The sequence below is a fragment of the Neopsephotus bourkii genome, unplaced genomic scaffold, assembly GCF_033783945.1.
Source record: "Neopsephotus bourkii isolate Nb327-2 ecotype Australia unplaced genomic scaffold, CSIRO-AGI_Nbou_v1 NB_140, whole genome shotgun sequence".
NCBI classification, from domain to species: domain Eukaryota; kingdom Metazoa; phylum Chordata; class Aves; order Psittaciformes; family Psittacidae; genus Neopsephotus; species Neopsephotus bourkii.
Genome location: NW_026900657.1, coordinates 1,358,533 through 1,374,765, shown reverse-complemented (window position 1 = coordinate 1,374,765; position 16,233 = coordinate 1,358,533). Strand labels below are relative to the sequence as shown.

Below are 16,233 nucleotides of genomic sequence, written 5' to 3'. Positions count from 1 at the left end.
TTTTTAATGGTAAGTGAATATATAGGGGGAATCCTTGGAGCTCTCTCTTCTGAGTTGTTAATATTTCACAAATGTTGTATTAAAAAATGACAAGCTTTTCTTTTGAAGCTGAGCATCACTGTCAAAATGTTTTCCGAGCATTTATACGAATGGTGGCAGAATGGCTCAGGGATTAGGTGGAACAATTACAAACTCTTCTTTTGTCAGGATTTTGGGTTCATTACCAGCAGGCTGGATCTGAAACCAAGTCATCTCTTTGAAGCTATTTCCTATTCTTAAGGGCTGTGAATACACATCACAAAACCCTCTGGTAGTAACAAAGCCCATCAGCAGAGCAGTTGTCTTCCCTGAGCCACAGTCCCCCATAGTCCTGTTCCCATCGCTTGAAATCGTGGGCATTTTAGCTGAGGAGGGCCTGTTAGGTCATCCAGTCTGTGGTAATACAGGATTTTTCCTTCAGGAGACATCAGCCAGGAAAATGTTACGTGAGTGCTGCTCATTCGGTGTGTTTAGTGGGTAAATGAAGGGCCTTATTCTTTGGGTGTCAGCCTGGTGCCTTCTGAAGTTATTACGTTCAGTCTCAACACATACATGTGTGCTTGGCAAAGGCTTCTCCTGAGGAGCTCAAGCACCTTGGTCTTTGAGCATGCACCACTGTGCATACATGAATGATAAAGCATTGAAGTGCCTGACGGCGTTACAAGCTGTGAGCTGGAGTTAGGTTTCAAGAGGCCATGTGAGATGGGACAGTACGTCTGAAGTGTCTTCAGACACACAGACATAGACCTGTGGGTTGTAAACGCCTGCGTGGGAGAGATCTGGGTTCTCTTGAAAGCTGCGCAGTTTCCTTTCTAAACCGCCCACAGGTCCAATAAACCAGGGTAATGCTCTTCAGAAACAGTATAAATGTGCATTAAAGATGCCCTTTAAATAATAATAAATTCCAAGCTTTAGTTCTTCAGAATGGTAACTTACTACTGTACCAGACAGTTCAGGCATGCTGTCTGTCACTTCTCACTTCAGCATGTGAATGTGTGCAATAAAGGTGTGCTGCATAAAAAAATAGATGACTGCTAGGAAAGGCTGTATATCAAGTAATAATAATTCAAGATTCCCTACCCCCCAGTACCCTCTCAAGTTTCTTCTTACCTCTTCTTATTATACTTTAATTGTATGTTTTTGTTATAAAACTGCATTTCTTAGTGTTTCATACACGCTTTTACACATCTGTTGTAGCTTTAGCAGTGTTGTATTGTGCTTCTCTGTTCTGAAACACAAAGATCAGCTTCCAGCATTAGATGTGCTGCTATTATGTGGTCAGAGTTTTGAGCTTCTGAACTGAATGAAATATGCATTACTGGCATATGACAGCTGTTTTTTTACTTTGGTTTTAGACTTATTTGTATTTAAGTAGGGTGTAAGATTAATAATTCAGAGCTATTGCCTGAATGTTGTGGTTTGAATTTAATGAACATACTTGTTTGATCATGTCTTCAAAATAAAAATGAAAAAAGAAGAGAGCTTTTTAAATGTCAATGAAATATTTTCTCTCATACCCATTCTTTTAATTTCTTTGGATGATCAAAGTGTTTAAATGGACATTTGTGAGTCATGATTTCTTGATGAGAAAGTAGAGCTAATAGCTGCTTGGTTAAAATGAATCCAGTAAAACAGTGAGGATGGGTGAGCTTAATGATGGTTCTGAATGTACCAGGAGTTTTGCCACAGGCTTCAGTGGTGCTACCCTGTCTCTCTGGAGTATTGAAGTATTTTGTGTTTTAACTACCAAAGTCAGACAAGTTTTACTGACTTCCCCCCTTGCAGGCAGAGGAGAATGGAATTGAAACTATTAAAAAGAGATGCAACATGGTTCATACCTAAGTCAAAACAAAAGAAGTTAATATTGATTGAAAGGCTTTTGTGTTAAAGGCACGGGACTGCAAATCTGAATTGCTTTCTGTCTGCCTTAGAGTATAGACAGGAGATCAGAAGTGTTTTGAGTTACTGTAAATGGGCAGGTAAAGAGAAGTGCTTGAATTATTGTCATCAGTGAATTGTCACTTGTATGTTAAACCAGCAAAAGAGTCTGTGATATTTTGACAAGTTGTTTAGTGTTTCCATACAGCTTTTACCAAAGCAACAGTGCATGTTAGTTAAGGCTTGTACAGTAATGATCTCGGGGTCTCTGCCTTGCCACCTTAGACTGAAGGCAGAAGTAGCAGTATGTCTAAACACATAAGAAAATAGTGTATTTAAAATATCCAAATTATCATGGCAATGAAACCACACTGCAAACCCAGTCAGAATTATTCTTGGCAGTGGTGTTTCACCCCTAAGTTATCAGGAATGTGTTTGCATCTTCCCAGTCATTTGAGGGGATCCTCAAATTACATAGTAATGCGGATTGTTTTACGCTTTGCTTTTAAACAGGGCAGAAAAGCTCCAGTTGCTTAACCACAGGCCTGTGACAGCAGTTGAAATACAGCTGGTAAGTAACAATGCTCCTGACTGTTCAGAGCTTAAATGAAAGCAGCTTTAACCTTGAAGATCAATTGAATAATTACTTTCTTACAGTCAGTTATTGAATGTATCCCTTTATGCACATCTTTACCTTCATGGCTGCAAATCCACTCTGCTTCCTCTCAGAGACGTCCTTAGAGACTTGCCCATCTTTCTCTCAGACAGATTCTCCACCTCTGTTTGCTTTAGTGTCACATAGTGAAAATGCCCAGTGCAGTCATTAAAGGTTAGTTAGGGTATTACAACTAAGAATGTATTTAACCTGAGTCTTTTTGCTGCTGTTCTGTAATCAAGTACTTGATTTTTTGATCTTTTTCATGGCAGGGTTTTATGTTACAGTAAAACCAAACACACTAAAAAGGATCAAATAATGACTGATATGGAGCTTTGAGCAGTTGTGCAGATTGAGAAATGGATATAAACAGACTTTTGGATGGAAAATATCCATTGTCAATCTGTTAAGCACAATTCTGATGTAAATAGGGATTGTTGCTAGATAGAAATAGTTGATTATATTTTCTGAAGTATCTCCTTAGGAATACAAAATCCTGTGGTAATAGGTTATTATAATAAGGATATTCTTTTAGTAAATATCTCTTCCATTAAGACCATCTGTTTACAATCTTATTCTGAAACCAAACTGTGTAGCAACAGGATCATATTTTGCTGCAAAAAAGGGAAGGATTAAAGCGGTACCAGTAGGACTATTTTTCTTTCATAGCCAGGGAGTAGAAATTATAATGCTGAAGGCATCTCATAAAAGAATGCTTCTAGCTGAGGAGTTAATACTCTGTTTTGTGATTGAGGAGATCAGTGTCAATCATCAGCCCAACCAAGAGCATTAAGGCTTCATGAGTTTTGCTTAGGAAGTTAGTTAAAAGTGATGATATAGAGCCTGTCTCATACCTTTGTATATGCTAAGACAAAGATTTGTAATGTTCCTATGTAGGCCATATGTGGTCTATTTTCCCCTTCTTTCAATTCAGTGGTCTTCAGCTGCTTTCAGGTGACTCTGTGATTTTGTCTGTCTTTTCCCTCCTCTCCTCATTATCCTACCTTGTTCCTGGTAATCTTACCTAGCCATAAAATACTGAAAGCAGTTTTTTTCTTGTGTCACATTTGGAGTCCAGGAAACAAGTGTAAGAAAATTGGGCCTTTATATTGGAAATCAGGTTTCTGTGGAGTGTCGTACTTCAGATACTCCAAGGTTTGTAATGTCGAGGTTAGATAAAACTCACTGCTGAAACTTGCAGGATACAGATAAGAGATTCAAGTTTGATGTCCATTACTAATATGTAACCCTTCTCTAAAGATCAAAAGCAGCTTATAATATTGATGCATTTGAGGACCAACCTGAATTTGTATCGTCATGGAAGTATTAGGGATGCAGTTACTTCTGTTCCATTGTGATACCCCTGTAATTGCCAGGGCAACTTTCTCCAACACTAGTGTTACAGTAATCTCAATTGACTGGACTGTTAGCACTGTGTTATATGAAGCCTCCCCAGAATTGCAGTACATTTACTCTTTCATCAAAGCACATCAAAGTCTTTTGAGCGCAGTAACTGCTAGGAAACTGCAGGCCATTTTTGTTAGCGAAATGCAGAGACTAGAAGCAAGGAAATGGTTTTGTAGTTTGATTGCTCTCTTGAATGATTTTGGGGTTTGGTAAGGACTGAGGAAAGAGATTGTAGCAGTGCAGCTTCTTTTGAACACACAAACCCTGTCTTCTCTGAGCATCTTTGAGTATGAAATAATGCAGAGCACTGGAGGCTACCAGCGTTTTCTTCTTTGATGTCAATAGGAAGAAGATTACCCATTCACATATTTCATGCAGGCAAGTCAATTCACTGCAGGTGATGAATGAGAGACAGCTTACAGAGAAGTGAATACTAGGTCTCAAATCACCTTGATTCTCTTTTCATCAAACTTTCCCCTGCCACTGAAAAGCTTTGAGTTGCTCCTGGGATTGAATCAGAAATACATGATGATGAAGACTTCTGACCACTTCATCTAATGTAGGCAAATCAGTCTTAAAAGCTTTAAACAAAATGCCACACAAGCTGTATCTCTGTCTCTCACATACTTTAATAGTTTTGATGTCTCAAACTTTTACTCAGTGCTGCCTGTCCATGGAATGGAGTCAGGTTTATCTGATAGACTTTTAATAGCTGATGTGAGAGGATAGTTATATTTACTACTGCTTGTTGCTTTTTTGCTTTTCCAGTTTTTTGTGGTTTTATTCCCTTCTATAAAATTCTCTGTCTTTTGTTGCGTGCAAACTATAAATCAGTTTTGATAAAATTGTATTTAAGCTAAAAGGCAAATTTATGTTGCGCTCTTTTGTTCTCAAGTTCCTTTGTAAATCTTTAGGCATAAATCGCTGTAATTGCTCATATTTGTCTTTTCTGGACTGCGTGTGAGGATTTATTTTCAAACAACAATAGCAACAAAAGGAGCATGAAATTCTAATTCATATCCCACAGGGTAAAACACTGTACACATTGCAGCTATCTTGACCTCCTGTTTTAATCTTTAGCATATGTTGTTCTCGGCTCAGTGATTCAATTCACAAAGGAGGAACAACAAACAAAACAGTGGTGCTCATCTAACCATGACAGTGGGCCAGCTTTACTTAATGCTGAACCATAATGGGTTTGAAGATTAAACATCATCTTTTCTAATTAACAAATTGCTCCACATTCTTCTCTCTGAATGGAAAAGTGGATTTCAGTTCTGTGCTTTTGAAAACTAGATTTCCATCTCAGAGAGCTTGGTACTGCATCTTACGTGCTCTGCATAACCAGCCTGATAAATGGTATTTTATTGTTGAATGAAAAATAAGAACGTAAAATATCCTTCTGGAAACAAAAGACGTTAAGAGGATTCCATCATTTTACGTTCTCGACCGTATAGTTTGCTCCCCACTTTGCATACTTGGTTAATTATCTCTGAGGGACATTAATCCAATCATTCAGTCTTTAACTTTAGTTCTTTTTTATGTGCCTTTTCTTCTATGAGCATGTTCCTGCTGAACAATTTCAAATTACTGCTCAAAGGAGGAAATAGCAGTCATTTTCTCATAAAATACCTATCTCCTACACTGGAGTTCAATTATGTGCTTGATAGCTGTGGAAAGGATCAGACCCCTCTTTTTCACTGATTATTTTTTAAATAGAGCTTTTAGCTTAGCATTCAAATAAACAATAGCTTTTAACCCACAGGTTGTTCTCTTCTGTAATGCTGAGATTTGTTACCCATCGAATATTAATTATCCTTGAGACAGTTTCTCAGTTCTGAAAGAACTTTGCAGGGTTCTTTAGTGTGGCTTAATTTATGCTTCTCAATTAGCAGTGTATTGTCATGTCTCAAGAGACTAAACGCTGAAAAGGAGCACAGGGAGGATGGTGAAGTCTCTTTGCTTGTATTTGAGTAAGCAGAAAAGACAAGGGATGGCTATAATTAGGGAAAGCACGTTCCTAAAATGATTGTCCTTGTTTCACAGGTAAAAAAGGAGCGAGTATGCATGGTTATTTGTCTGTGTTCATGTTTTGTGCTTACATGTGTACAGGGCACTACTAACGTGCAGATTTACACATTTATTTTAGGAACAAACATATTAATGTTTGAAATTAGCTTGGTAGTTAGGCGAGCTGGGCTTTTCTGATTTACCTGTTCCAGAAATGAAGTCTTCAAAAGCTTCTGAAAATTAGCTTTCTGCCGTGAGAATGTATCAGCAGGCTTTAATGGGACTTACTGCTTAATGGAATTCTATTACTGCGTTCTGATTTGGTAATTATGGTTGTTTTGTGCCTCTGAGAAACTCATACACAGTGCTCCATTGAAAAAAGCTACTGTTAAAATGTGCAGCTGGGAAGGGCTGCGTGGTACTAAAATATTCCACATACACATTTGTTTAATAAGCCCAGCTCTGGTTCCCAGTAGTGGTTATGTTACTGTGCAAGGCATCTGCCAGTGTTTAATTCCGCACTTGGCAAGTGATTTGTCTTTTCATTCTCATGTAGCAACATTCAGTGATGGATGTTGGATGCGTGTTTCATTTTGCTGTGTTAGGAAACCCATCCGTAGATGAATGTGGAGAGAACAGGATTGGCATTGCTATATTCTCCGTTTAATAAATGTTTGCCTGATTTTAAGCTTTAAGTCCAGTGAAGTTAGTTGGACTCCTTGAGTACTTGAAATTAAGTCAATACATAAGCTATGGCTTAACACTTGTAGCTATGAGGTGCTTAAGCAGGTGGAAAATTGGTTATTAGACTTTTAAATACAGGTAACAATGCTCTCAAAGGTGAGCAGTACTGGGGCTTCAGCTGTCTTATGAGTATGTTGTGTATATTCCACAGTTCTGAAGATCTGTCTGTTTTTGTCAGTACATTAGTTGATAAAGTAAGAATCAACTTTAGGTACTCAGGCTTGAAAAGTGTATCTTAGCTGCAGGGGGAACATGCTTCCCTTTTTTAGCTGTAAGGACTGTGTGCCAGTTATAAGCAAAGTTTTCCCGTTTCCTTCTTTGCTGCTGTTCTGTAGTTGTCTTGTGGATTATATTGTTTAGAGCATTAGCTGGAGGGGAAAATTGCATAGTGTAGTAATACATTGCCGTGATAGCTTAATAACTGTTACAAGTTTGAGTGCAATAAGAAGTCGTGGAGGTCTGACTTGACTGAGTTGATCTTGACCACGTAGTTCCATTTCCTAGCAAACGCTGTGTGTATGTATGAATGACATTGGTATGCTATAACATTTGCTACATAAACACTGCAGTTATTTTGGGATAGTGTAGACTTGAATGCTGAAAAGCTGTAACTGCTCAGGAATTACATATTACAAGCAGCAGCATAGCTGACATGGGTTACTGCCTGTCTCTTGTGTACATTTCAAGCAAATCCTTGCTCTCAGGCTGAGGAGACATGCTTGTCTTGCAGCACCTCATGCTGCAAGACAAGCATTTGTCTATGAGAAGTGCTTTTTATCTATCAACTGTGTTACTATAACACTGTCTAATTCTGCTACTTGCACAAATCCCTGCAACTTGCAGATTCACAGTTCAGTGGCGCTTTGGTTGACGATACCCTACATTTAGCACATGGCATCATGTGTGAGGATAATCTGCTTCCATTTGGTGCCTGTGGCACTGCCAGTATAAACATCTTATGTCATACACTTATTAAAAAACATTAGCATTTTTGTTTTCCTTAGTATAAACTTTGCATTCCTGACTGCTCATGGTTTGAAGCTGTTGCTTGAGCAGCGTCAGCCAATTGCAAGTTAGAGATCAGCAAGGCTTTTTTGATAGATTTTTTTTCCTCTGTTGTTAAGATTCTTGCTGGAAAAGCAGGTACTTGAATACAGTTGTTTCTTTTTGCCTCCTAGGCTTTTTCATATGCTTAAGTTCTCTTCTGAGTATCTTTATTTCCTAGTACTATCAGTAGCAAAGGTATTTCATCTTATAAATCAGAAGACTAAATATCTCTTGAATCTAGAATAAGCTTCTGAGTGTCCTTCTGTTTCCCTTGAGATCTGTTTTCCTTTCTGGCAGTTTCATTTGCCCCTATCTACATGCTCTTTGTGCTTAACTTTGTGCTTTTCCTTTTGGCATCCTGCTTTGCTGCTTCCTAATTGCTTATGTTTCATAAATCACTGCTCAGGCTGTTTCCCTGAGGAGTGAAAGAAATTGATTCTTATAGCTTATGCGTTTGATCTTTTGAACTCTTGACTAGTATCACAGCAGAATAGTGCTGAAGCATCAACTGGAATAATAAGTTGTCTATCCTGCCTAATACAGAGTTTTGACTATTGGTAGTTCCTGGTGTGGGAGCTGGTAGTGAGGATGCATGGCTCGGAGACACGAAGAGGTGAGCCCCTGATGAGTTTGCTGCAGTAGTTTAAGGAATTACCACTTCCCTCTGGCAGAGGCTGTGGATCTGTCAACAGAAGGAAATTTGGAGCTACATTACCCACTCCTCAGTGCAATATCTGGCATCTTTCTTTAAAGATGCTTTTCACAACGGTTTAATGAGACATCAGCGTCAAAGCATCTGAAACATGTGAGACTGTTTCCTTTCATCAACTTGCTGGTAAAGTATGGTTTCTTAAACTGTCACAGCAACCACCAGAGCTCATCTGTTGATGTCCTGAGTCGTATCCGCCGTTTGTCGGTCTTGCAGGCTTCTGTGTTCAGCCAGTACAAATGACACCAACATGTTTGTTCATACTGGAGCTGGGGTATTACTCATTTGGCACTGAGGAGCACATCAGAAGCAGTTACTCGACACTCATATAAGTGTCCTTAAATGCAGGAGTTGAGAGAGTTGATGCTGATCTAGAAGTCACTCTCTGTTCTGAGTGCTGATTAAGTTTCTTGTGGCTACTGGCTACCTGAAGCAAGCACCTAAAGGAGAAAGTGTTTGGAGGAGAAATGGAAAGGAGATATAGAGGGAGGGATAAAATTTAAATGGGGAAGAGGGTCCGACCTCATGTAATCCAATAAATGAAACCTAAACCAGGCAAAGGGCCATTTTTCTGAAGATCAGAAACCAGTGGGATGGTAATAAATGTGGGAGACATTGGCCACTAAGAGAAAAAGCATCCTGCCTTAAGTGATTTTGCCTGTCCAAAGGATGTGGGCTTTTTCTTTGTGCGGTTCCTGCTGCTATGGGACTGTGACCTTTCAAATTCAATGTAACAGGAATTAATAACCCAGTCCAAAAATCAGGCTGATAATCCTCTACAGAGCTTAATAGCATGGATCATCTACAGAGTAGTGGCTTTGTCAGCAGTGTTGGCAACGGGGGGTGTATGCACACACTGCAGCGTGCTGGATTATATATTGTTGATGCTCCAAGGTATGCTAGTCAAGGGGCTGAAATGACCACTTCTGAAATGCAGCCTAGCAGGCAATTACCTGATACCACTTCAGTAGCTGCAGCAGTTGCTTACACAGAAGGGTAATATTAGGAGGATGCTTAGTATCTTCTAATGCACAATGTATAGTATAGCAGCTGGTGGTAATGAGAGCAAGGGCTGTTTTTCAAGCCAGGGTGCTACAGTAGTTCTTGAACTAACAGTACTTGGAAAGCCACTCCACAGAGAATTTCATCCTGTGATCGGGATAGTCCCCAGAAACAGTCATTTGCAAATGGATATTCACTCTCTCTCTGTGCTGCATGAGTGGAATCTAGTATCTGTGGGTAATGGCTGATGAAAGGTGATCAGATTGTGCAGAGGGCTCACAGGACATTGAAGGGGAAAAAAAAAGTTAATTGAATATACCACTCTGCTTTTTACAAGGCAAAGATGTGTCTGAATAGCTGACAATTTATAGCTAGAACTGATTAAAGCTGCATTGACTTGGAATCATAATTTAATATAAATCACTGTGCTTCAAAGGGCATTCTAAAGGACTTTGTATAAAAAAGAAAATCTCAAACCCCACAATCCTAATTGGTTTCATTTGCGTTTCAAGAGTTCTTTTGGCTTGCTTTTCCAGGCCTCTGACAAGCTTTTCCTTTTAACAGCTGCCTATAAATTAGGGCACTTGTTTTAACTGGTAGCAGTGATATAAGAGTTCCCACAGCTCCACAGTGAGAGTAGGGCCCTAATTAATTGTAGGGAATTTTACTGTTGATTCGTGACAGCGTGTTTTGTGTTGCTCAGAGCTTTTGTATGCCTTTATCTTCAGGAATCTCACAATCTAAGCACATTCCAATAAAGTATAGCTGCTTAGGATGAGGTGGTTTCTTTAATGGCCTGATTGCTTATAGTCTAGGTACAGGATAAGATAGAAAGGTTCAGTTAACCGCTCTCTGTCATCTCATTTCAGTTCATACATGAAAGCACAGGAACTTAGGAAAATCAGCCTGGAAGGTAGGTTTGCACATGAGCTAAATGAAAAGCCTGACTCAAGATACAAATGTATACCGATGCGAGAGGCTTTAGAAGAAACCAGGGAGGAAAGTCTGTTCTGAGTGTGTCATTCTGCTTGCTGTAAAGCAATCAGGGTCTCATTATGGAGTGCCAATTGTAGCAGTTTACAATGGAGCTCTTCTGTCTTTATTTTTGAATATTGTAAGAGTTCCACTTTGTAAAATGCTTTGGCAATGAGCTCAGACTATGTCTTGCATCCATTGAGAATTCTCTTTCCCAATTAGTTGAATCCTTCTGTTTGGATTCAGAACAAGGAAGGAAGTATGGATTTAATGATTACAATACATTGCTTTTTTAACCTGCAGATGGTAGAAGAAAGCGAGGAAAGGCTCACAGAAGAGCAGATTGAGTCACTTCTCCAGACAGTCACCAGTATTCTTCCAGGGGATCCTGAAGAACAGCAGAGAGACTCAGCAATGGCAACTGAAGACAAAAGTTACCAAGCTTAGGAGGCTTCTAGACCAAAGCTGGCAACAATTCCAGCAGAAGAGAATCAGCTAATATTTTTCTGGTTTTTACTTGATACCAGTTTCATCTTGTATTGGACATCACTGTAAAATATGTTACAATTTTTATGACTCGGAGGTGATGAGGGAACCAATTGTTTACCAGAAAGCATGGAAAAGGACACTATTGTTTTGGCATTTTGTCATAAACAGGGATGGTAATAACGGAGTTTGTGATGTCTGAGAAATTATGGGGCACAGAATCTGAAGCTTTTGTATTTTTCCCATTACCCGTGTAGCAGCTGTACATTTGAATAGGCTCATGTACAGCTGGCACTGTTTTAATTATTGCAGCAGTGCTAAAATTATAATTGCTTTCATATGTTTTTGAATTGCCCAACTGGTTTTCAGAATGCATTCTACAATACAAAGCCAACTTGTGGAGCTGTTCGTGAAGAGGGTTCTTTTCAGTGACCAGAACAGAGAATAATGTACAAAAACTGCTTGGTATCTAGCCAGACAATTTCATGTAGGCTGTTGGCATCGTTCAAGTGAGAAGTTCTGTTGGAAGGGTAGCTGTTCTCAAGTATGTCTGGCATTTCTTGACAAAAGAATTATCCAGATCATCAGCTAAATCAATGTGTTGCCACCATAATCAGCTGCATTGGACCAGTTTACAGCAGCTGAGGCTCTGGACTCAGATGTTAAGGCTCTTAGAAGGGCATTTATGTGAGGTGTATATTTTCCCTTTGAACGCTTGTTTCAGTAGTTATATATAGACAAGTCACAGTCTTGTGAACATGCTTGTGACCATGAAATAAATGAATGAGTCAACACTGGAGTCCTCATCTGGTTTGGAAGAATGGGAATCAGTCCTGGTTAAAGCAGAATTTTCTGTGTACTGAGCTTTTGTCTGACTGAACATTTCAGGATCAAGTATTTAATGTTGAAAGCATAGATGATTATAATAAATCATTTGGGTAGTATACATATATATACATAAAGTCATGAGTTATACATGGCACTGGTTTTATACAATGACTGCAGACCATTCTTTTATAATTATAACGTACTGGAAATAGAAATAAAGCTCAAAGTGTATCCTGGGAATTTTAAATCTTATAGACAAGATATAAGAGTTTGGATCAGGATATTTGACTTCTTTGCTTCTGTCATGGTTTTAGACGAAGAATTTATGCTTTCTCTGAGCTGTGTGTGAAAGGGAGAGATAACTTCCAGTGTCTGGAGGATTTATGATACACATTTCCATGGTATTTTGAGCTTCTTTGATGTTTGGAGAGGAGAGTAAATAATTGGAAAATATATTTGTTACCTCTTAAAGATAATTTATCTGAAACACATTCCAAGGCTGGAGACTAAAGCTACATTTTGACTGGGGAAGCATATTGGTATTAGAGGGAAAAGTCCTTGGTGAGTTTTATGATACATCATTACGTGTTTTTCTCTCTAGATGTGCAGCAAAACAAGAGATAAGTAGATCAGAGCACAGAATGACGTGCAATTAATTCCAAAAGTAGCATTTTTACCCGTAGCAGTCATGGTTTGACATGCTCTGGCCTTGGGCTGCAAGTGTTTACGTTTTTAGCTGTCTTCTTCTGAAATGAAGTTACTGAAGCACGTTCTAAGCTTACAAAAAGCAGATGGAACCAGATTGCAAGTGCCTTTAGCCAGCAAGAATATTTTAACAGATCTCTGAAGCTGGATGTTCCATCTTGGGAATTGCTGATTTGTTATCGGGATGGATTTTTGCCAGCATCCATGTTGTCCTCTGCTGTGTGTGTGTTGTATAAGATACAAGAACTTGCTGTTATATTTAACCTTGTCATCAAAATCAGTTCCAGATGGATACATGTACTAGACTTGTGCAAACGCATGGGCAGCTCGTTCAGGCTCAGTTCAGGTATGTAAACTCTTACGTTCCCTATAAATGCAATTCTAAGGAACATTTGAAGGGTTCTGGGATTTTGACATCTGCATTACATCAAGAAATCATTTTTAAACGTGCTGTCTGTGCTCTCTGCTCCTGTAAGTGCAGGTGAGGAATTGCTGTGGTGCTGAGAGCAGGTTCATGTTGTGCTGTTTACCCTAAGGTGTGTTTTTTGGAAAGCCAAAACTCAGAAATGGTTTATGGAAAGCAAATGTCTCATCTTGCTTATGTGATACCATCTTTCCAGTGTCCTGTGCCTTACATGACAGATCTCCCTCTCTCCAGGGCTACTTTTTGCCTAACACAATAAATATACTCTTCTAATTCTCTTGAAGGAGAGAAGATGACATGAAGAGATGGTGGCCTTCTGATGTGTCATAGGTACAAGAAAGCATACGTGTGTATTGGGCACTTCAAAGGTTGGTCCTTAGTATCAAGAGCAGAGGCGCAGAGTACTCCTTCCTCCCTTTCTGATATTTAAGAAGCGCATATTGCTTTTAGCTTATTTCTTACGTGTTCCTCATGTTTATTCTCTATTGCGTGTTTGGCTCTTGGCTCATTGACAGCTCTGCTTAGGGCAGCTCCTGTGCTCTCAGCACTGCTCTGAGAGAAGGAGGGGATGAGCTGCCAGAATTCCTCTCCTGTTTTGATATTTCTGAATACCCAGGGTTCCTCATCTCATAAATTCAAGCCCAAGAAGGGCAGCTTGCCCTAGGCTTTGTTTGGCAGCCCTTGCTGGAGAAGTTTTATTAGAGCATTTGTTTTATGGCAGGAGGAGCTCCTACCTGGCTGTGCTCCGGAGCTGGGAAGTGGATACACTGGGAACAGAAGTGTCCATGGGGAATCTTGTAGAAGATCCAGGAAATCCCTACCAATGAGCCAAGCAGCTTTGGTGGTGGTCAGACTGTGGCAGGGCTGCATAGGGGGTTGCTGCCCACCACTGAATTGCAGAATTTGACAAGCAATCCTTGTCTCACAGGGAGCAAAAGGCATTTTGTTTCTATCTGTGTGGTGTGTTCACTAGGTAAAGGTGTGTGGTCTTCATTAGAAAAGGCAAACCCCCAACATTTGGAGGTTTGGCTTGCTTCTGAAGCAGGTTTTCCTTTGAAGCATGCCTTTAAACAACATTGAATCAGGACACAGGAGTGGCATTCAAGCTGAATGTCTCAGTGTGCTGAAGGGGTTAAGCAACATCTACAGAGTGTCTGAAAGTGTTTATCCAAATGTTTTTAAGGAGGTTCTGTCATAAACAACTCTGTAGATAACTTTACTTACTAAAGGCTCTACTGGTCATAGACAAACTCTTGCTTTAGAGGTCAACCCAGCCAGGCTGGTTTGCACCGTTTGAGAATCATGCCCTAAAATGATAAACCAGCCCCATCAGTCCATGAGGGGTGGATGCCTGCACTGCTGTAATCCTGGCAGACCCCGACACAGGACAAAAAATCAATCTGGACATGGTTTTGAAGCTATTACACCATAGAAGAAATAAGAAATGTAACTAGAACACAGCTGAGTTGTAGCAGAGCAGTCAGCCCATGTCCTGGAGCAAATTCCTGCTGGTCCCAGACTTATCTTGGAGGCTGCTTGGGGAGAGCTGCAGGCTGCTTGAGTCATACTTTGCTCTTCATCCTGCTGGAAATGTGTTTCTCCCACCTGATGGTTGAAGGGGAAAGACCTGGTTGACCCTGTGTGAGTGGGGAGGTCGAACTGGGTGATCTCCAACCTCAGTGTTACTGTCTGTCTGGTTTCCCTGCTGCTATGCACTTGGAATGTTCTTGGTTGCTTGCTCAGCACAGAGGCAAAGGATGCTCTCCTTAAGATCTGAGAGGCAGCAAGTTGGGGGTCTCTCCCTTGTCCCCTTTTCCGTTTGTGCCCACTGGCCTCTGCTGGTGGGTGCTGTGGAGCTCTGGCACGGTGCAAGTACTTCATTTCTGGGATGTGACAAAGGGAAAGGGACAGTCTTGCCAGGGTGGCAGCAGGGTTTTATGTCGTGCCTGTTGTTTCATCAGTTGCTGGAGCCTGAAATCAGAGCTTCTAAAGTTGCTCTGTGTTAGGGGTGCATCCTGCACATTGCAGCTACAGCAGTGTGTTGAGTGTGTTCCAAATGAGGATCATGTAGTGTAAAGGATGTGTCCCGGGATGCTGCTGGGATAAGATGGTCTTTCAGTGTGATCTTAATAACAGTTTTCTCTTGAGTTTTGCTTAATGCTATTCCACAGGCCAAATTAATCCATAGAGCCTCTTCACTGCCTTATGTTTGACCTGACACACAGAATCATTCACTCCCTCATGCTGGCTGTGCTCGGCCCCTCGAGTCAAGCCCTGGGTGGGTTAACCCAACCGCAACTGAGGTTATCCTGGTTTTGAAATGCACAAATCTGCCTGTACTGCATTGTCTATGACTAATATTTTACTGCCTCTGCCTCCCTGGGGTGGAGGGGCCATGGCAATGCACAAACAGCACGTTCTGCATCCCAGAAAATGCTTTGCTTCTAGGCATGAAGGCTGCTTCTCTGCGCTTGGACACTGGCTTTGAAAGCATCGGTCTTGACAGGGAAGCTGCTGTTGTTGAGTGACTTCTGAAATGCTTTGGGCTTTGACAGGGGAAGGGGAGTTGGGGGAGCCTGTGTGCACCTCAGCCTGGCTGAGATGGGGCTTTTTCCACTTTTCTTACTTCATTTTCCATCTGCTACCCATAACCAGCGTATTCCAGCCTGTTCCTGCTACCAGTTCCCAGAGCAAGGGGATGCCAGGCTCTTCCAAAAGACAGACTGCAGAAGAAGCAGGAAAATCTTTCATGCCTGAAAACTTGGTTTATTTGCTTGTAGCACTTGGTCTAAATAACAGAGAGCATCTTCCCCTATGAGCTTTGCCTCACTGATAACACTGAGCATGTGTGGTTATGAAATGCTCCTGTAATCAAGAAGGACTTAATGGCAGTATCTCAGTTGACTCCTCTCCAGCGCAGGCAGGTATGTTCACAAGGCAACCACCCCACAGAAATACAGCCTTACATTAAATGTGATCGACAGCCATTGTCCTTTCTGGGTGACACCGTGACCAGGCAGGCACTAACACTCAGCTCCTGCTGTTCCCAAAGGTCAGTTCTTTGTCCTTAGAGAGGTATTTCCTTCCCTGCAGATGGGCAGTGCTGGGGTGGAAGGTGCAGAGCGAGGAGCTGGTGTGGCAGGATGGACAGTGTCTGTCTGGAGAGTTATGTAGTGCCTTTGGAGCTGGGATCACTCAGCAAATGCCAGCTCTGCCACTGGCCTGTGGCCTTAGGAAGGTTGTTTCTCTTCTTTCTTCTCTCTTTCTCGGGGCTTGCTGACACCAGGAGCACTCCCCAAGGCGTTGTTCAGTCCTTTTGTGCAT

General features: G+C 40.8%; 1 protein-coding gene across 3 annotated transcripts in view; it reads left to right on the top strand.

Annotated features, from left to right (window-relative positions):
• CRCP (CGRP receptor component) overlaps positions 1-12,011 on the top strand; it is a 32,811-nt gene extending 20,800 nt beyond the window's left edge. For all 3 annotated transcript variants that reach the window (XM_061368926.1, XM_061368932.1, XM_061368939.1), the window contains exons 5-6: positions 2,431-2,488; positions 10,770-12,011. In XM_061368926.1, coding sequence (XP_061224910.1) covers positions 2,431-2,488; positions 10,770-10,913 — 202 coding nt within the window. In that variant the 3' untranslated portion in view covers positions 10,914-12,011. The remainder of the gene's footprint in view (positions 1-2,430; positions 2,489-10,769) is intronic.
• Positions 12,012-16,233: the final 4,222 nt, after the last annotated feature.